Source organism: Mya arenaria, chromosome 15, assembly GCF_026914265.1.
Source record: "Mya arenaria isolate MELC-2E11 chromosome 15, ASM2691426v1".
In the NCBI taxonomy this organism is placed as follows: Eukaryota; Metazoa; Mollusca; class Bivalvia; order Myida; family Myidae; genus Mya; species Mya arenaria.
The window spans coordinates 8,149,017-8,172,030 of NC_069136.1; the positions used below are offsets into that span (position 1 = coordinate 8,149,017).

Genomic DNA, 23,014 nt, shown 5'->3' on the forward strand with positions numbered 1-23,014 from the left:
ATTACAGACAAAAACAACTGTTCGAACATAAATAAAATTTTATAGCATCGATCAAATGTATTTTGAACTGTTAACCGTTGTAGTACGTAAAATGAGCTTCCTGGAGAATTCACACAACAATTTACAGATAGATCCGATATTTTTTACCCCACCCACATCTCAAAATGTGTCAACAAACTAGCGTGGCATTTACTCTTCTGGAAAACAAACATTTTAAAGCGAAACAGACTGGTCTCTGACAGTAAGATGACTGTATATTAACTTACTATAAAAACACGCGTATATGCAGTCTTAAAACTAAGAAGAATGGTTAAAATCCAACGAGTATCCACATTTGTTTTGCTAACACATTTGACCTTCCAATTTTTCATTCTATAAATAGCGGCGTAGTAATTTGGTTAAAATAAAAAGTGTATTCATTATTTTTTTGGAACATTTGCGCATTTGTAATAATACTTCATATTTTACTGTTCATAAAGCTTTGCAATAAAAAACGAGCGAATCCTAAAAAAATATATGCTTCGCCACTCGTGAAAATATGTTTTTCTATGACACTCGTGAAATAAAATACGATCTTACACTGAAATAAACAAATATCCTCTATATAATACATAAATAAATAAATAATCGTTAAAGCGCGATTTTAAAAGGAACTATTTGATGTCGATAGTGATTTAAAATTACTGCGCTTTCTGACGTCAGTACACAACGTCGCACGCGCCTTTTGGTGTAATGTACAAAAGTGCGTTTTCTACGTTATTTTTTTCCACAAATTCATAATTTTTGGTATGCAAGAAAAAATATCAATCATTTTTTTTCCGGTCCGAATCGAAAAATCCGACCCTCGGGCACGCTGCGTGACCGGTAACTCGGCAAGCCTCGTAATCGGCTTACACGCGTGCCCTCGGGTCGGATTTTTCTATCCGTACCGGAAACACATGACAGATACTTATAGTGTGGGAAACGAGTAATTAGAGAATTCGATTTTGGAAAAGCATGAAGGGTTAGGGTTAATTAGGTTTAGGATTACTTTGCAAACGCTCCATCATCTAAATGATGTGAAAACATTTCCCGTATAACCTCTACCGGATCAAATATTCGACAATCCTTGTATAGGGACTGTATTTTCCACATTGTATTAAAGAATTTTGTCGTCAAAATATTAGTTAGCTATGAGTCCTGTCGGCCTAACAATTAGGTCCAGGCCACATCCCCAATGTCATGGAACTTGGACAAAAGTGTTAATCGCTATAATAAATAACACTGTGTACATCCATGTGAAGGATATTAATCCTACGTCATTTGGTGAATTATAGCCCATACTAAGCGGACGATACTTGAGATACCATGTTTATATCGTTATTTTAGCCGGCGCAAGGTCGTGCTCGTTTTGAAGCTACTGTTTTAAGGTATTATATTGTTTGCTGTCTAGCCCTTGAATATGCTCACTAACAGCGTTTCTTTCAGTTGACGCGAGTCCAAAGTTACAATCAGCATCAGCAAAATGATAAAATCCGCCTTAAATGAAAAGGGAAATTTAGAATTTGTATTTATGAAAGTGGGCTAAGTTGCACGCAGATTTAGTATCGGCCAAGTTAACAAGCCAGATTAGATTATTATGAATATGTTTGTATTATGGTGTTGGACTGCCGCGAACAGATGTATTTGTCATGCTGATTGTAGTCCTTTAGGATGTAAGAACTCCTATTTCTTGGTATGTGGCGAATACATATTTCAGTGTTTACATTTAGTATCTGCTTAAGAATTTTTATACAAATATCAAAAAATGAAAAAGTTTTTCATTTGGCAGAATTATTCGGACTTCTATTCATCACGGGCACTTTGAAGGCGCAGCCGGGCGTAAAAAAGAAAATGCGTGGTGGCCCAGTCCTTTCAACTCCATGCCCCATTTTCTCGAAACTTCATGTAAGCTTAACAGGGCTTAAGTAGCTTATTTCAATAAGCCAAAATACATACTTAAATTGAATTTTGATAAATGAAAAATGATTGTGATAATCATAAAGATTATTCCCATGTTACGCATGAAAACTCTTAAAGAAGTAAATATTATTGAAAAACAAAAAATGACGTTCAAAACGAACTTTTGAATAATTACACCAAAAAGCGCGTGCGACGTTGTTTACTGACGTCATAGAGCGCAGTAATTTTGAATTACTTAAAATAGCGTTTTTGAACGATAATTTATTATCAATTTTAATTAAAAGTCTTGCAAACATATATATTTGATTGCGCTTTATTGAAATGGCATAATATATTTTTCATAAACCATACAATAAATGAAATAAGTAGTGGCGCGTTGTTGCGCGTGACTCATCTTACATGGGGTATGTAAGATGGTTTTTTCCAGCACTGGTCACATGCCCGGAAACACACGTCCGGTATGCAAGAAAACAGAAGACTGCCTACAAATGTCCTAGCAGCATGTCATCTCTTCATGCCTAAGATCATGACTTGTAGCTAAGGTGACAGGTTGTTGCGAAATATTTTCCGCATGTTATACAGACATGTTTTGTTACTCGTTGTACTGTACCACAGAAATATAAAAGCGCCAATCTGCCAAGTGTTTATACCTTTTGCATTTATCTTCATTTTATTTCTAACAGATTTGAATACCTTGTATTCATAATTACATTTTAGTATATGTCTTAACATGCATGTGCAAACATGCATATCCAGACAGTGTAGATCCAAACATATCTTTCAATAGTTACTGTGGCTGTAAACATTACTTTTCAGATCAAGAATATGAAAACATTCACAGACCAAAACAATAATGCAATACACTCGTTTCTTTGGACATACTTTTTCTTGATCTTCAAATAACACAGGTTATTATCGCCAATCTTATCCGTCTACTGTGGATCATTTGGTTTTCTTGACGCTGCTTAAAGCCTTTTCTAAAGCCATGAATGAATTTTGAAATTTAATCCCGCTCACTTGTGTTTGAGAAGTGTTCTGCCTTAAGCCGACAGAAAGTTAACGCCAATGATTTGTATTCTTTATCGATGGTGTAAAGACTGAAATATATAACAGAGCAGTATAAAAAAATAAAACGAAAAGCATTACCTTTTGAAAACGAAACATGATCTGGATAGTTTGCAATGGCTTTTAATGACTAGTATGTCATCTTATGCATTTACAGCAGTACAAAAAGACGAAAATACGTCCAAATATGGGTATACAACAACATGGCCACTAAATGCTGTGTGTGTAAGTGGCATTGAATTGCTAGAAATCTCACAATAAGCATTGTATCTGAAAAAAAGCTCCTGGCACCACAGTTCGCACAATATTAACACGAAATCGTAGCCAACATGCAGTCAAAGTGTTCTTACACGGTACCACATTCTTCGATTTTCCGTTAAATAAAATAATCAATTAAAATATAAATCAAAATAAAAAAAAGGTACAGCTGTACCACGGAAGTGTCAACAGCTCATTTTCTTTGTACCACCGAAAAGTGGTGTAGTTGGCGTTAAGTGGCCATGATCAAAGCTTGTTCAAGAAGGGATTCCAGGAACTGAAGGATAGCGTCCCAGCATGCTCCCTCTCATGGTTGACTATATTTCGTTTGTGTTTAAATGTCCTGCCGCAATGTGTTCTCCATTGTCTGAAACCAGTAAAAAGCAATAAATGTTTAAAACATTGATTTAATTTTAATTTCGAGCAATTAAGACTTAATGGTGACTTTGCATTTGTTATAAACTCAAGTTAAAACTCCTGCTAAACTTTTAAAATATTTGATATATCAGAAAAAAAACGAATGCTAGTTGAAGTTTGTGATGAAAACTGTATTGGTGGTAAATTTCACTATTTATTCGAATGTTGTATTTTTTGCTGAATATAGAAAAAGATTTATTGAAATATCACCAATTGTTTTAAAATTCAAAGAAATGTTACAGATTAAACCTAATGATAACTATACCAACGTCATAAAATTATGTAAATTCTTCAAGTATGTTGTTGATAACAGTAGGTTTGAGAAATGTATCGTACGTAATATACTCCTCAATCTTTATGGCCCTTTTAAAATTGTTTTTATATATAACGAGTAAAATGATTAATTAATCCTTACTTCAAAAGACAAAGACAAGACATGGTATAACATTTAATAAATAAATGATAAGTTGCCGAAAATGGCCGCGACGCCAGTAATACAATCACTATACAAGTAAGTCATAGACTGAAATAATAAAATGTCGCGGCCTGTAATTTATTATATGCCTATAAAATTATTTTTCCATATCCAACAGTGAAAACACAACACGCCGTATTGAAAAATCCGTATCATGATACTGACATTTTCTGATTCCGTATCATGCGAGTACCGTGTAATCTCGGAATTACTTTCGCGTTGCTAAAAATAGCGTGACCAAAACAAACTGGTAAAACCTGTCATCTTTTAAATACATTGAATTATCTAACTTTACTCACGCTCCAGAAGCATGTACATATTCAGGAACATGGTTCTCATGGTCTCCAAAGCAGAGAACACTTCCAATATGTATGTATGTATGTATGTGTATGCATCTGTATATGTATGGCTAAAGTTAACTTATCAGATTTCAAATCTCGATTGGGCTGATGTTGCACTTGCTATTGCTTTTGTATTTAGGGGATTATTTTATTGTGAAAACAAGTAGTATTTATTGTATATGCTACTTACTATGGATGATTTAAGACTGATTGACTGATGACGAAATATATTTGCGTCCTTCATACCTACTAGATTTAATACTATTAGGATATGACGCATGCCTACATATTTAAATCACAAAACCTGACATGTTTCAGATAGTTTTATACTGAGAATACCTCTTTAAATTCTAATTTCGATTGTTGCTGCATTTGAAGTGTTTACTGTGTTTATTTATAAAATAAATTATTCTCATCTTTTTGGGGCATTCGACACACAACCGCAGATGCCGCGATGAATTCATAGTTGATAATATTATAAACAAACTAGGTAATAGTTGGTACCTTAAACCTATGTGCATTTGTACTATGAGAATCTGTCATAGGTTTATAATTACTTATAATATACATAGTATCCAGAAACGCTAATATTAATAGAATCTCAAGACTAGCATTAACATAACAAATAATTGTCATTTTGAACATTTTTTGTTTGTTTTGTTCTAAACATGCATTGCTTCTGCTGAGTCACTTTTAATCATAACTCCTAGAGTATCCTACAATTTTCTCATATCTAACAAACTATATCTCAACTCTATCTGCCTAAATACTGTTCAATAGTTATGGAAATAGTCCACTTGAGGCTAACAATCAAAAATTAGGTTTATATTTTATTAATCAGTTTTTAAATTTCTTATTCAACTGCCCTTGGTTTTGTACAGCTTGCTAATGATGTTTGACTGTGTGGCTTACAATGAGCATGTTCACAGGTATCATACTCCGTAATCGAATTATAGCTTTCTTATTTCTAAAAGCCAGCTCAGTCATTGCGGTCAGTTAGTTGGATCATTGTCGATATCTATTGGATGGTCGTAACTACTATTATCTAACGATGTTCATCTAAATCCAGGTCCGACCTGGATGAATAAACTGCAAAAAAGAGCAAAAGTACTGAATTCTGAAACCTCATCCGCAAACTTTCGACACGTTCGCAACGAAGTTACTAAATCAATGAGAAAATCTAAAGCTGAACATGAACATAAACGCATTGATAAATTGAATTCAAAAACGACTAATGTTAAGACAGGGTTAAAATTAACAAAGCAATTAACCGATAAGCAACAGCCAAATATAATTCCAACATTCTTCCACAATGGTAAACATGCAGATAATGACCAAGATAAAGTTGAACTCCTTCATGATTTTTTCCCGCTCACAATTTCATTTAGACGATAAAGACATCACCACTCTATCGGATCTTTCTATCTCTGGTCAATCATTGAGTATATGCATTATCACTCCAAAGGTGTTACCATTCTGTAACATCTTATGTCACAGTTTTTCAACAAGCTTATCAGTAAATATATTTTTCTCTGACTGGAAATTGGTAAATGTTACACCCATTGTTAAAAAACTGACCCGTCAAACCTTCAAATTATAGACCTTTATCACTTTTGGGGCTGCACTGGAAAGGTAATGGAACGATGTGTCTATACATATGTTAACAACTTTCTTATCTCGAAAAAGATTTTTATTTCGTTCCAATCTGGTATTATAAAAGGAGATGCTACCACCAATCGATTTGTTTATATCTACAATGACATTTTTTTCTGCCCTTGATAAAGGAAAGGAAGTAGTAGCAGTATTTTGCGACATATCTAACGCGTTTGATCGGGTTTGGCACAACGGTCTTCTTCACAAACTTGCATCTCTTGGCAATCAAGGTAACCGTCTGCGGTGGTTCGACTCATATTTGTCTTCTCGTAAACAACGTGTTGTCTTTGCAAATGCCCCACCTGAATGGTGTTCTATTTCAGCAAGAGTTTCCAAAGGCTCGATCATCGGTCCCTTACTCTTCCTGTTTTACATTAACGATATTGTCAATTCTAGAAACGGCTCTTTGCTGACGATACTAGTGTGAACATAATTGTAGACGCTCAAACTACTGCAGCTCAGCAATTCAATAACGGTCTTGAGAAGAAAAAAAGTCGTGGCTTGTCTCCTTTAACCCAGCCAAAACTGAATCCATGCTCTTCTCAAGAAAGCATCATTAGCCCTATCACCCTACTCTTCGATTCTACAACTGCTTAATCACAATAGTAAAATCTCGCAAACATCTTGGTCTCACATTAAGTGACGACGGGCGTATGGAAACACATATATCTACATCTCTTAAAAGGTAAGACAAAGGATCGGTATTATGAGGTCATTGAAGTTCAAACTAGATCGCGCCAGTCTCGAAAGAAGAATGTATTCATCCTTCTTTTGGCCCTTACTTGAGTGATTGGATGTTGTTTGGGACAACTGTCCAAATTAATTTGGAAGTTTAAGCAAATGAGGCAGCTGGGATAATATGCAGGGAAACGAAGCTATGTGATCTTTAAAACCTTCTTTCTGATTTGGGGTGGGAAACGTTGACATCGAGACGAAAGAAACACAGACTATCTCTTTTCTATAAAATGGAAAATCACCTTTCCTAAAAGTATCTACCTGATCTAATTCCGATCCAAACTCAAGATCGGTATACATGACTAAAATGTATGTCATAACCCGACGATTGCAAGGTAAATATAGACTGAAAATAAATATTTGTAACCCACCATAACACTACAATGTTGGCTGCAGAATTGGGCTGATTCTCCATACTTGCCTGCGACTAGGATGTAGTTCTCATAGCTATGACCGACATCGCAAATCAATAGTTGAATCGCCTCTCTGTGGATATGGGTCAGTTGAAACTATTAATCATTCCTTTATGGAGTGTGATAAATATAACACAATAAGGCTTAATATGTTATCTAGCATCGCTTGTCCGCCAACAAGAGACGATTTTGCCTTTTTCCGAATTGAAAAACCATGCAACTATTTATATTTACAAAATATGTACCAAAGATCTAGTTAGATCTTGACTTACAGTTATATCTATTTATAACACTATATGTAACTTAATACAATCCGTATTTATACAGTATTGATAAATACCCGATTCAAATAAGTATTTGAGTATAAGTGTTGTAAGTGGAAAGGGATTTATATAACCTGCTGTACAGCTTGTTTCCTGATCCACAACATTATTTATGCTGATTATTTTTTGTGCATTGTGTGTACCATGTTATGATACTGAATAAATACTGTTTAAACTTACAATTGTCATAGCGATTCCCCGTGGCAGATTTGTGCAAGAACACATGCCTTATTATAAATGGTAGATTTTCTTGTCGTCATTCTTTACATTGAGCACTACATAATCATTGTTTCAACTATTAAATGCACGTGATGAAATAGGATTTCAAATCCAATGTAAAAACAATGACAAATGCATTTTAATGTGTTTAGATGCTGTAGCATGTTCATGAATGGATATGTATTATGTAAAGAGTTTTATTGATGAAGTTTTGGTGGACGATTTACTTCCATTGTTTTGTTTGAACTAGTTTATTTTAACATTATTGTGACGACCACTAACACAACTCATAGAATCACGCTAATTTCCGATTCCTTGGTAGAAACTGGTATCCATTTGTAGAGGTCATGTGATGATACCCCTTGTGGGGATCGAACCCTCAACCTATTATGTGAAAGGCGGCCATCTTAATAATTAGACCTCTCAGACCATGGTGGGGCGCAAATCCACAACATCCAGACATATATACTTCTATTTTACTTTCACACTGGTGTGGCCCGATATCACAACCTCTTTGGTGAGAATCGGACACCTTTGCCATTAGACCACTTTCACATTTCCTTAGTAAAGAGCCTACTCATTTTTGGCGCAATTTTATAGACGCGAAAATTCACACTGCGGAATTGCTTTTTCTGCAACATCAGATAAGTAGATTCAATAATTTAACGATGCTAGAAATTCTTATCTTGCCCACGGGCGAAGATAAAATGCCCGTATGGAACTCTTTTTAATGGTCGCCACATTGTAATCACCTCCCTTGTTGAAGACTGTCGTCTGTAGCATCATGGAAACCTTGTCTTGTGGCAATATTTAGAACGCTTATTAATTATTTCTCGCTTCAAATGTCACAATAAAACAGTTTTCACGCACCTTTTAAGAAATAATGCTTCACTCACCTTAGAACTATTTAAAGACCGATTTGACTATCAACATAATCTGAATCACTGCGCGCATTCCCGTGACAACCACGAATTATCGCATATCCATACGCAATTATTTTCACGAAGCACAAAAGAGTTCCAGCAAAAAAATATATTTTTACTTAATTTTGTTTAACTGAGGTGGGAGAAAAAGCATCTACCATAGCCGCTCGTGTAAGATAGATACATCCCGACCATCGCGCAGGGTGTTTTGCGGAAACTGGGTAAACCTCGTTTCCGCAAAACACCATACGCTCGGGCCGGGATGAATCTATCTTACACTCTCGGCCATGGAAGATACTTATAATCTATCGATTATTTCAACTAAAATACGGTATCCAACGGACCATTGCAAAACTCATTGAGTTAAGCTGAATTGAGGTTTATACACAGTTGATTTTTTTTCCTAATTTGACAACTTGCTGTTGGTGGTGTTAGTAGTTTATACTCCGGGTCCCGGCGTGAGCACATTGAAGGGTCCCAGAGTGACAGTTCAACCACCGCACACATATCCTGGGCGGTTAACCAGTACTAGGTGCCTTCACCTCTGCAAGGAACTGACAACTTCTGTACATGCCAGGGGCAGTGGTAGACAACTTGCTGTTTAAGTTTCCCCATCCTTAAATCCTGTCTGTGTGTGATACAAAATGTTTGCCCTTTATGTGGCGTTGTATGAATGCCTGCGGTCACCCATTAAATGAAATAACCTATTAGCAATGCCAAATTCAGCAATTTGCATTTATCCCTGCTGACATTTTCGTTAAATACACCGGTATTTTCTTCAAAACAACCTCGGATATTTATGGACGGTTAACAATGTGAGAACTATTTATTTTTATCTACCTGCATGTAGATTGCGCAGTAATTTCAAACTAGGGGCATAAACCATCAAGAACTACATAATGATCGTATTGTCGCTTGCAATCAAGAAATACAAATACAGCATTTCAATCTTTTTTGAGAAGGAAGCTAAATTTATGCTTGCCTTCGACGACGACGCCGAAAACAAACACCAAGGCTATCACAATACCTCGACCTTTTCTTGTCCTCATATTTGTTTTGTTTTTGGCGGGGACTGGCATTTAGTAATTCTGTGGTTTTGCTAAACACTTATGTATTACCAAATAATTGCAGTCAGAATTTTGCCTTGGCATAATACGATATTAAGGTATTAATTTGTTTATCGGTAAAGGCATCATAAAATTAGAAAAATTATGTTATTGTCAAATGCTGTGTTTCCACGATTCTTTATAACGGCAACATAGAGTAAATCACACATTGAAGCAACATCTATAGTCGAAATTGCAAAAATGGATTCGTTACATATTCTTAGAATAATATTTTGTGCAGTTTATCTGCCGTTGTCTTACGTCGGGAATATTATTACTATCATCATAATGTGTAAAACTCGAAGAGGCAGTCAGAGTCGTGGAAGGACAACCCGTGCATATTTCTGTACCATGGCAGTATCTGACTTGTTCCTTACGACAGTTAACGTGATACTGTTTTCCATTCTTCAGCTGCTTGATTGGAATTTAACAATACAGAAAGTGTTTGAAATATCACACTTTTCATTGGCATCCTTTTCCAACTGGATTCTTGTTATTATTACAATTGAACGGTTATTTTGTGTTGTGTTCCCGTTAAATTTTAAACGACCCTGTACGAAACGAGTTGCGGTCCTGTCACTGTCTACCGTTGCCATTTTTTTGTGTAGGAATCAGCTTCTTAGATGTCGAGTTTTATTGGACAGAAAACCTCTCATTCCAGACAATAGAAAATGTTAGAATTTTCTTTGAGTTTGTTGTTCCGTTCGTATCCATTGTTGTTGGATCCATCATCATTTACGCCATGATCCGCTACACAGGCGCGCATCGCACTGAAGGGCGTGCCGATCACGGGAGGGGACATCGACAGAGGACTAGGCGATCTCCTACAAAACTGTTTATTGCAGCCAGTCTGGTTTTTCTCATTACAATGTTACCCTTTAATGTCATAAAACTGCTTGATAACATGAACAATATTAATATTGATTTATTTTTTATAATTTTTGAATGTTGTGCATGGTTAAAATTGCTTAATTCAGCTATGAACTTTTATGTGTATCTGTTATGTAACGCTACGTTTAGAGAAGATGTAAAACTTCTGCTCGGGTTTTGTTGCAATGCTGTATAAATATTTCGTTCAGCGTTTGTGCTGTTGTGGTTGTTTTTTTGTCAGTGCTGTTTTTAAGGCCCGTTTAAATAAGATATATTAGCCGTAAGCCTGGCGCTGCTCAAGAGTGCTCGAGGACATGCGTAAAGTAACGGACATTATCTATTCGATAACAAAATCTTACGAGATTTTAGTGAAACGGAACTTGCGCCAAAAACATTTTTACGCCTAAAATTTTACCATCCTAAGCCTTATGATCTTACTTTAAACGGGGCCATTAGCCATAATAGTAAAGACACTGAAGAAGGACACAATTCGAATAACTAAGAAACACTTAAAGCTGCACTCTCACAGATGTACCAATTTGACAACTCTTTTATTTTTTGTTTTGGAATGAGCCATTTGTTTGCGTTTACTAGGTCACTTAACTTAATCAGAATATTTCCCTTGATATAATCAATGACTAGTTTGAAATTTGGTCGTATGAGGTCAAAATCTAGGTCACTATGTCGAATATTTAAAAAAAACTTGTCTGAAACAAAATATTGAAATTGATTGGTCAGACTTTGTTCAAACTCTTGTGAACAAACAGGGGCAATATATCCACTCCAAACTTAATGAAACTTAAGCAGAATTTGCCTTGATTAAATTTTACTTAGATTGAAACTAGGTCAAAATCTATGTCACTTAAAACTGGGTAACGTAGGGTCAAAATATTGGTTACTAGGTCAAATCTTAATGCTACACTATACACAATTTTCTTTTATTTCAAACAGCTGCAAACAAATAATATCTCATATCCAATGTTCATAAGAGTCCATCACTCTGCAGCCGTATTACTTGGTTTGATTGGAATATTTTACTATCACATAATTTCAATGCCATCTACTTTGCCTATTCTGGCGGGGGACATCAATTCACAGATTTTGCTGTGTTTTTATATATAATACTTGCACTCCCAACTTCTGATTTAAAATCCGGATATGATTCTAAAGTCACTATTTGCTTACCTTTCCGGTAAAGAACGAATCGACGAAAAAATAGGCTTGATTGACAATAAGCATTCTGAGGCTGAGGTAAGATTTTAAAAAGAAAGTGTGAGGAATCAAAATTAACATTTAGGAAAAAACAACGTTTGTTGTTTTTTCAACGACGATCAATTCAAGAGTAAACAGTCTAGTCGATGAGTTAGAACCAGTATGTTTTTTGACAAGTGTTATCCCTATCATTTGTTACAAATCTACCAAAAAGAGGATCTTATTTGAGCAAAAATCTCAACCTACAGCGATGAATTTAACTTTATAAATTCATCAAGGTATGATACAGTGAGGTAGATGATCGTGAAATAGAACGTCATGAACTATGCACATCAACTCATTACTTTGGATTGCAGAAAGTTGGTAAAATAAAATAGGGTAATTAGTACTGCGTTTTGATCCGGAAGGTTGTATTCGACTCGAGTGGATTTCTGCCAAAATCCACGAGAGTCGAATACGACATACCGGATCAAACGCAGATCTAATAACCCTTTCAGTATATACATTACTAGTAAGATCACTTAAAAGCCACATGTTTTCATAATAAATGGCATTATAACCACGACCTACTTTGTTTTACGACGTCAATTTAACATCGCGCAACGATACTTGTTATGACGTGACGTCACAAGAGTGGAATACGGCCTTATTGTAGGAGTGAAATACGGACTATCGTATTTTGCAAAATGTATTGCGTGTGGATTTATGATGGTATATAATAAATATTAATATTGAATAAATGGGAATATGTTCTACAAATTTTACTAGCCATTGCCCCACGTTGTCTGCTTGGTGGGGGGAAAAGCCCAAACAGGGGGTAAACTCCACCTAATGCTAAATACTGGTACGAGGCAAATAACGGACAAGTACTTCGACGTACAATTGGCAGGAAAGGTAATTTTTACACGTACGAATATGTCATAAATTATAATATAATATATAAAAACTAAGATCTAGCTAATCATTGTATTTTATACGGCTTTCAAAACAGAATAATGCAAATTTATTCAAATTGTTCTTCATATTTATCTAATAATGCGTCTTTGATGATGATTATGGTACACATATATCAATAGTTATAATGATCTGTTATTATCTGATACTGAATTATATAATTTGACTTTGTGTGATCTGAATATTGATATATGGAACAATGCTTATGCTCTTGTAAAAGACGCTGCCAAGGGGCGGATCGGATCCAGGAATTGACGTAATAAGGGGCGTAACTTAGGGGTGCAACCTTTTGACATGCGCCCCTACCTCAGAACAAAAAGTATATGGCCTAAACATTTTGCATAGGGCGAAAAAGTGGTTCGTCTAAGGCGCACTAAGGTCCGGGCGCGGTCTAACAGGGATGCATGTACGTTGCGTCCCGGTCCGAAACGTTCTGATGGGATCCCTCACGTTGTTCACGTCTTCATCCAGGTCTGATGCGTTTTCCACGTTTTTTCAAGGCCTCCTATGCATCGAACGCTAACACCGCAGAGGTTTGGATTACGTTTGTGTCCACGGTATAAAAAAATCCCCCAAGCACCAGCAATCACTGTATCAGAATACTTCGACAAGTAAATATGAATTCCCAAGATGAAGAAGATTTTGTGTTTTCACCGCAAATGAAACGTAACTAAACGGATATCGTCCACCCTAGCTTGCCGTGAAAACCGTTACAAAACGAAGCACAACGTGACAAAACTGGAAAGGAACTTCAGATGCCGGGAATAACATATGATTCCCGCCCCCCTACGTACGATTTATAACTTGCGTAACGGCCTATTACGTACTGTCACGAACTGTCACGTACTGTCACGTGTCATTGCGTTTACCCCGTTTTACTACGACCTACTACGTTTCTCATCCACACCTTGGCTGCCGTGGCAAATTTTTTGACAGTTTAAAATTCTGGCCCGGCATGCACGGCAATAACGGTCTGTCACGTTTGCATATCTCGTTCCCCCGCGCTGTCTTACGTTTATCCCGTTTTCTCCACGGTGGTCTGAAACGGGGCTGCCGTGGCCACCGGGAACATAGTGTAAACGTAGCATTAATTTTGCATTCTTCCGCCTTTCGAAATGTTTCTAGGATTTTAGCCAAGTTTTTATATGACGGTGTGCTGCAGATGAACGCCAAGGTGCTAAGAAAGAGACGAGAACGATGCAGCAGAACAATTATCAATTGGACAGAAAATCTTGCGAATAGTGTTTGATAAAAGTAATTAAAGACTTAACTCAAAACTGTTTTAAAGTCTGTATATATTTGGGATCATATTCAAGTTTTTATCCAAATAAATATTAAATTATTTTAGGCACTTCACTTTAGCCAAATCCTTAGTTTAAAACGCAACGGCTAAAATTAATTTTAACCAATCGTTCTGTATTGGTTTATATTTTGTTAAAAAACGCAGAAAAACACACGTGCAATTGAATGCGATAAAATTATGTGTTTTTAAATGTCCTGAAGAAAAGTGAAAACAGATGGCATAAGATGGAGTGGATCTTTGCCTCCTTTACTTTATTGATCAACGCAATGGAAAAATGATAAAATATTAATGAAACACTATTTATACAGCCGAAAACATGAAAACCAACACAAGTATAGTTTATTGAAGACTTCTGAAATATACATGCAACCATGATAGTTTGGTTTTATTTAAACATCATCTTACTTCCTGTTAATCTCAAGCGGCCTGTAAATGACTGATACACCATTCCAGCGTAATAGGGGAAACCGGATACGCCGTAGCGTCCGTTTAAGTTAGCAGTGTAGCAGCCATTATACCACCAACCGCCGTGGTACGTATAGGCACAGTTGGTTGGAGACTGGTGATCCATATCGTGGTCGTAAGTCGAAAATGCCTGGCCGTCGTGGTATGGCGATAGTATGTTGATCGAGCTCACTTTAAAGAGGATAATGTAAACAATGAACAAGCATGTCTGATAAAAAAGAAAAGTAATTAAAAAATCAAATAATTTCCACTGTTAAAAATCTTGAAATCCCATCTTTTTCAAAATCATTTCCACAGTTGTCAATCTTCAAGGGCTTTGCATTTTCATTTAATACGTTTCTGTTTTGTTGTATATATTGCCTTTGTGACATTTATTTAATGAAATATACATGTAATCAGTATTGAAATTTGAAAACTATGTTGCTTACACCTTTTCTGAAATGTAAAACTTTGGTATGCTTCATATTTGGTTCTTCAAAGAATCATTTTCTGCTATGGTCATAATAATCGTTTATATACATAAGAATAAAGTTAAAATAAAAACAGCGTGCAGACATATACTACAAATCTAGAAGAAGTTTGTTTTCTGCTTTCACATGAATATTCCTAATATATTTCTTCTCAGTATATATTTGTTATCGTAATATTGCATATCTATTATTTTAGTGTGTGTATACCACGTGATAAATTACGTCATAAATGGTACGTCGGAAGGCAATATTTTTGCTTTAAATAAAGACTTTAAACAAGGATAACTTTATTATTTATTCACCATATTTAAACGAAACTTGGCGCAGTCTACGACACTTAAATAGCCCCACATTCGGTCTTAAACTAGAGTTTGATTATGGGTTTAGTGTCTTAAAGACAAACCTTTTCACCAAACCGCCAACTGATTGAGCACTGTCAAAACATTATTTACAGGTTTGTCGAAGTGTTTGAGAAAAGTAATCACCTAAACAAACTCCGGTTATAAAACGAAGGCGGTGCTCTTTAAGCGGCATAGACTGTCATTTGTTTCATTAAAAAAAATAAAGAAAAAGAAAAGTAATGTTTGTTTTAAGTCATCATTCGAAGCAATATTTTGCCTTCCAACGTAGTATTTATGACGTAATTTATAAGACGGTAAACACACACTGTATTTTAATAGTTGGTACTCTGTAGAACCAGGGCTTATTAAATATTCTCTTTTGTTATTAAAACAAAATCAATGAAATTCGGAGGAATTACTTATTTTGGATCCAGTAACCATTAAGATGCGTTAACTATAAAGTGTCCTGCCATAAAAAAGAGCAAAGATCATTTAAATGGCGTTTTCATGATAACTACAACTATTACATTTTTACTAACAAACTTGTTCTACAGTATGAAAAGATCATAATAAAATTAAACTATACAACGTTGCCATAATGGGCCCTTTCAGCACCGATTAAACCATACCAAAACTCCCTCGAACATAATTTCGAATCTATTCACATATAAATTTTATTTCGAATCTTTAAGAAATGTTAATATTTTAATAGTTCAAAACTGTAGGAGTAAAGGGCTTTGAAGAAGCAATTCAAGATATATGAAACAGACCAGAGAATGAAATCTTACGGTGTAATGAATCAACTCTGTTGCCCACACGTAGCGTATAGTTTGATCCATTTCCAACACTAAACCCGCCGTAAACGTCATACGCCCTAGTTCCGTTAGGTGCTTGTAGGTCAATACGTAACGTGTTGTTTCGCCGTGAGGTCAGTTCATTTAGAAGCCGCAAACCTTATGCAATTTACAAGTAAAAATGCTATAAAGTAATGAATACACGATTGTAATGTTTTGCATTAGGCAAAACATTTCTTCTTTGTTCCGGTACACAATATCCTATAATAGGATATTTGAAGAAGTAACTGGACTTGGTCCATATGTTTATATGTATGGCTCGACGAAGTGAAAGTTGAAATTAACTATATTTATTTAAAAGGAACATATATACACAGGAAAAAATCAAATAGCAAGGTCCAACATAGGGCATGTTAATGTCACTGTAAAGTAACAAGTACGGCAGAACACATGCAAGAGCCTTTGCATGATATATTATTGGCACCAAATATTTAACAGAACAAAATAAGTATAAATTTTACTTTCGGCAGGTAAACAGCGATTACTGCATTAAGTATTCTTTTAAATTAATACCAAAACCTCTGTCAAATTGAGAAAGCATTCCGAGTATTCAAAATACCTAGCCAAAACTCTCCATGGAGCGATCCAAAACCATTCTCATAGCTGCTAAAATTATTGTAAAAGTCCACACTACCATTGACTCTGTGTTGGAACACCTGCAAAATACAAACTATTTTTTACCTTACCAGTAATACGTTCGTGGAATTGCGGCCTTAGCCGATTGCCTCAATATCACATCAATGTGATAGAGATACAGTTTGATGTCAGTGGATTTTACAGTTAGTTATTTTAGTAAGATAATATAAACAATTTAAAGACATAAATAGTCTTACAGTCCATCCACCACCGTCAGTTTCCATATCACAGAAGACATCCGCCTTAGTGTGTGTCTTCCAGGTAACAATCGTGTAAACGCCAGACGGCCAAGAACGACCGCGATTAAGCAAGTCCGAACAATCAGCTGTAATGTTAAGTATATGTTGTTTCCGTCAAAAGCCATACTTGATATTAACGGTAGTATTCGACCGTAACAAAACACTTATTCTTTTTTAGTGTTAATGGAGAGTTTTACCATTTTTCTTATTGGTAATTATCTTGCATGGTTTGCTACGCCCCAGAAAGGTGATGAATAGTCGATGATCTACCACGTGATTGGATACCGTTTTCATATAATCGGAAACACAGAGGCAACTCGCCCAATTAACCAGCCACATAAAGGAAATAATGAACCAATGGGAACGAAAACATTAAATGTAAGAAATGCACACTCGCACATACAGTACGTTTAAGTATGTTGTGCTTAAATGTTTATCAAAATTAGCCATGCTAGCACTAGAAGCAAATGCCAGCCTCACTTCTTAAATAAGACTTGAAAATAACCAAACGAAAGAATGGCCAAAGCCATGTTTAGGTAAGGACATAATGTAATATGTGCGGACATTTTGTATACTTATTTGAGCCAATTTGTATAACCAGTTGTTGTCTGAGTTTTTAAAATCGACAAAAATCTAAAAGCACTCCCTTACTGTGTATTTTACCCGCTCATAAATTCCATTTAAACGCTCGAAAACTTGGTTCCAAAGAAGGCACGAAACCCGCAATCAAATAAGCATTAGAGTTAAGCATATTGATGACCATCTACCATATTGGGTAGAGAACACACCAACCACTCCTTATTAACTCGCTTAAAGCACTCGCACACTTGGTCACATCCTGTATAGAACTTGCTTCCTGCTGCTACTGATACTCACAAGAGTGAAATAGAAGGGGTACCACCTACCATGTATGGTATAGGTCAAGGCGATCGCCTACCACATATAAGTCATCACTCTGAGAAAACTTGCCAACTTGATTAATAGGCTCGCAAACTTAGTTTCGAGGCTGGTATCGACCCCAAAATTAAGCCTTTTCAACGAATCACAAGACGGACTGGAGATGGCCGAGTGCCCTAATATATCATGTGTTGTATAGGGCATGTCAAAAACACCAACCACATATAGATCACCACCCTGGAAAAACTCGTTAAGTCGTTAAAACCACCCGTATACTTAGACTCCAACAGTACGGCACCTGATTTCTGGTTAATTCTAGTATACCAGAGTAAACTAAACGGAGTTCCAGCTTTCGGGAATCTACCACCGAGCGAGCCCGCCCATCCCCCATATCATGTAGGTCACGATCCTGGAAAAGCTCGTAAACTTTGTTCCAGAGCAGGTAAGAATACAAATTTTGGCTCTGTCTGCTAGTCACTTGAGTGAAGAAGCAAAAAAAACATCAATTCTGAGTAAAAGACACGAACACTCTATAGATTAAAAAGGTCACCACTTTTGAAAATCTTACTCGTTCAAGGCACCGGCAAACTTGTACCACGGCTATATATAGTCCTCACCCTTTGAAACTGTTAAACTCGTTTAAAAGACTCGAAAAACTAAGCTTCAGTGTGTTGAATAGGGCACGCCAATCTCGAACTAGACATAGGTCACTGGCCTGTAAAACCCCGTTAACTCGTTATAAACACTCGCAAAGTTGCCCATAATCCGGCACGGAACCCGAATTCTAGTTGGAACTGGTATTCACTATCCCGCGGTATATACAGTGACACCTTCAAAGACTGGTTCGGGGGACGCTAACCGCCAACCATATGAAAGTCAAGCTTCCTTTAAACCAGTAAGGAACCACGAATCCAGCTGGGTCTGCTACTCAATATAGTAAAGTAAGCTGAGTACCACCTACAAGATGCGGTAGGGGTTACGTCCAACCCATAAATGTTATCACTTCGAGAAAACTAATAGACTCGTTTAATGCTTAAAGCACTCGGAAAATTGGCCCCGAACCGGTACGGAACTCGTTTTATATTCAAGTAGGAAAAATTAATGCTCATATCAAACAAATAAACACACCTAAAAAGTATCAAATTGATAATATGTGTTTTCTTTTAAAATATGACGTCCCACTTGCTTCGATGACGCCATTATTGTTTATCATATCCATGCCGTTTTCGATGAATATATTTATAAAATGCTAAATGTTTTTGATAAAAAATTAATTAGAAAGATCCGCATGAATTGTAGAAATGTTGTCGCTTATGCCCCTATTTTTTCCAATTAAACTGCTGATATATTTTCTGACCAATAGAAAATAGAACATTTCTATGTTATAGATGTGAACAACAAACAATAACGATAATCGAAAACAACATATAGCTTGTTATAAATTTAAATATTACTTGATGACTTTTGTAGCTCTTAAATTAATAGGATTATAGATATACGGCTCTAACTACAATAGCGTTTGGTTAATCAAACATGTGTATATGTCCGTATAGTTTTAATATTAAAAAAAAAAACTGCATGCAGGGACAAGCATTTTAATAACCACCATGTTTAGAGCCACAAAATAAGACACCAAACGACTCTCTGCGAGATACACAAATATGTAAACACCGCGAACAGACCACACACGGATTAAGTTAGATTAAGTAGATATGCAGGTTAGATATAGTATGTATGCACTGCGCTGTTTGTGGAGTTTTGTGCTGTTCTTTCATGTTTCTTGTTTGTGATTTTTTGTTTTTTGTGTTCTATGTCTTTGGCGTCTACCCTGTGCCATTAAACCGTGTTTATGTTTAAACTTTGGCTTCTGAGCTTGCTTCTGTAGCTTTTCATATTAATATGTATACATTTATGATAGGATTACTGCCATGAAATGAAACACGAGTTCACTGTATCAAGAGTTTACTAGAGGTTTAAACTCGTTTTTTTAAAGCGCATAAATGCACACTTATCCCAACATTTATAAATAATAACATAACTCAAAACATAAGCCTCATCGAAGCCAGCATCAAGTTAAGTTAGCAGTCATCGTGTAATGGTATCAATTAGGTTGTCGTTAAGAAAGTATTTACCTGTCGTGGCCGCCGGCGTCGTTTGCGGAACATTTGCTGAAGGAAAACGTTCTTGTATTGACATTTTGTTTTAATTGTATTCCAAAATGTTTCTATAATGGTTTTCATGGTCTGCTCTATTGTCAACAAAGATGGACTTAATCGTAAGATTTGCCACTCTTAATATTTTAGAAAACAGTCGGTTGTAGAACGTTCACATTACTCACGGCATTTGTTGCACATTACGGGACAGGTGACCTCTGCAAGAAGGGGGTCTTGACAGAGTTGTGGGTTGGTCTGACAGCCTTTCACATCCAAGTCCACGCATGGCCCGGAAGATATTGTCACGTGCAGGCAACCACAAAAGAGTACGATTGCTGAAAAGAACGCATTTCTATCTCGGACAACATCTATATTTTGCATAACATGTACATACTAGGACTCCGTCAACGAGTTATAAACGAAATTATATTATATTGAACAATTATATACCATCTAATCAAATTACATAGTTTAAAGCAAAAAAAGTGTAAGCTTTCCATTTCCATGTAACATGGCCTTATTTTTACCGATTTAATATAATATTGTTTTTCTTAATAATTAAGACAAACATGCCTATCTCTCAACCATGACTTATCAACATATTTGGTAAATTAGTATCATGCTTCTACATGTGCACTCAGTTATTCCGATTTGACATGGAGTTTGGTAATTTATTACTGGTAATTTACTGCAAAAACGACATGTTGAATAAACTCAAAACTGTATTTTAAGTTTACCTTCCGGAGAGCTTAACACTTTCGCAACGTAGCGCATGTTATCTGGCGACGACCTTTACTTGTATGGCATATCTCTCTACTGTGCCTGTTCTATATTTCTTCCAGATATCGCCTTCTGTCGATCCTAAGGTCATGGTTAATCAGGATCATATTTAAATCTACCAACCACGTTTAAGGGAAAAACGTGTCGAGATTTAAAAAGCATATCAGTATTTTTCTAAATACATCTTTGAGAAATATACAGCAGGTACTTGGTCCTGCATGGTAAAATATAGAGACAAACCAACATGCTTTAAGGGTCCTAAGAAAGGAAAAGTAATTCGTTTGATAGACATTTTATAAAATACTTTTAAATTTGTTTCATAATCAAACTAGCGTCATCAATCATGTTTTCTTTTCTTAACTTTGATATTTGCAATTTTAAGATGTGTGCCTTTTCGGTAACGAACATCCCAAACGAACAACTGCTAATTCCGTTTGTCAATTTGATATAGCCTTATCTTACAACTTAATTCAGTTCTTCGTGATTTACATTCATTGCCAAATTTTCAAATTGATAACTCAGCTTTAACATTTTAGCTGCAATAAAAACAAATATTCGAACAGATTTTACAAAAATGCAAATATGAATATTTTAAATATGTTTTCACCTGATCGTTGAAATGGTAAATATCTGTTGTGGGGAAACTCGTTAAATGTAGTCATCTTCATATACATCCTCTAGCATTATAATACACAAAAAGTTTACGTTTTCTACTTCTCCCGATGTGTTTTAAACTTGTCATCATTGTATTGTGACGTATCGTGGTTTAATGATCCCAAATGGATACCATATTGTCTTTAACACGAATTGATCAGTCCGACAATGTATTCGTTGTTTATAAATATTCGTACAAAATTATTTACGGATTTGTAAAATTATGCACACAAACACAAATAACAAAGGAAGCACATTAAACAAAACGGCAAAATCTATGTTATATTATCGTATTCAATATCATTATTATCCTTGTCCTTAGTAAAACGCCTTTGGGAGTTCATTCAGTCCAATAGCCATTAATTTTACAGTCCAATCAACACACTTGAATTGAAGTCAAGTGAACTCTCAGGTGGTTATTAAATACAACCCCAGTTTCAGAGTCGACAGGTCCGGTATATATAAATTCCTAAATTCGGTCAATTACCTAAGTTAAGAATCTCACTGGTCAAATGATGTAGGGTTAACTTAATAGTACTTAAAAACATCGTTTGTATACATTTTATTGAATAAACATACGTTGATGTTAAAAACTCTTAAACTTTTGTTTAAATTAGACTATTGTAACGTGCCGGGGCTAACTTTCAAATTTTATATATAAGATTTTCCTCATTTTGCCAAATAATTTGCACTAATGATTATTTAAAATGATCGGATAGTGAAACAATTATCGTTCAATCAATGATAAATCAACAAAGATTGGAATATTTACAGTTTTCATAGACGCACATATTAAATTATCTTACTTTTTCGATATCCCTAGCTTTCCACTTAAAAACTGTTCTAATAGTATTATGTCAATGTACGGTAAGGACTTTTAAGTTTACTTTCATTACTTCTATTGTTAAGGAGGCGTTTTTCTATTTAATACTCTCTGGTTCACAGTTTATACCATACTTATATCTATATTAAATATTGATAGTTCGGTATAAACCCCTAGGGAATTAACATGTATATTTGCCGCTAGGACAAATAGTGTTTAACCCCTATTAGAGATAATAAATATAGTACACCTTGTCTTATCAAGTTGTTGCTCTCGCAGAAGCCAGCACAAGAATGAATAAAACCCGCTGGTTTACTGTATTTATACCCACGATATCACGTGACCACATTGGACGGTCCTAACCAGTTGGAATAGTCCATTTTCAACGTTTTTTTATAGGGGGTTTCGCCTTATATTTTCATATTTTCAGAAAACAACATTACTATAATAAATCGCTGTTCGCATCATGATTATTATTATTCAACCATCTTATT

At 35.6% G+C, this 23,014-nt stretch overlaps 1 protein-coding gene across 1 annotated transcript; it reads right to left on the reverse strand.

The window, feature by feature from the left end:
* Positions 1-14,566: 14,566 nt before the first annotated feature.
* LOC128218812 (ryncolin-1-like) lies at positions 14,567-21,102 on the reverse strand. Its single transcript, XM_052926527.1, has 7 exons — positions 21,001-21,102; positions 20,449-20,598; positions 20,243-20,278; positions 17,172-17,299; positions 16,898-16,994; positions 16,273-16,437; positions 14,567-14,844 (listed from the first exon to the last, which is right to left on the reverse strand). The coding sequence occupies exons 1-7, from the start codon at positions 21,035-21,037 to the stop codon at positions 14,594-14,596; spliced, it is 864 nt and encodes a 287-aa protein (XP_052782487.1). The 5' UTR covers positions 21,038-21,102; the 3' UTR covers positions 14,567-14,593.
* Between the last annotated feature and the right edge of the window lie 1,912 nt (positions 21,103-23,014).

Coding starts and splice junctions, on each gene's coding strand:
- LOC128218812 (XM_052926527.1), bottom strand. CDS start 21,037: ATGCGCTACGTTGCGAAAGTGTTAAGCTCTCCGGAAG. Junction 20,599..21,000: donor AGTGTTAAGCTCTCCGGAAG/GTAAACTTAAAA, acceptor CGTTCTTTTCAG/CAATCGTACTCTTTTGTGGT. Junction 17,300..20,242: donor GACGCCGGCGGCCACGACAG/GTAAATACTTTC, acceptor TTAACATTACAG/CTGATTGTTCGGACTTGCTT.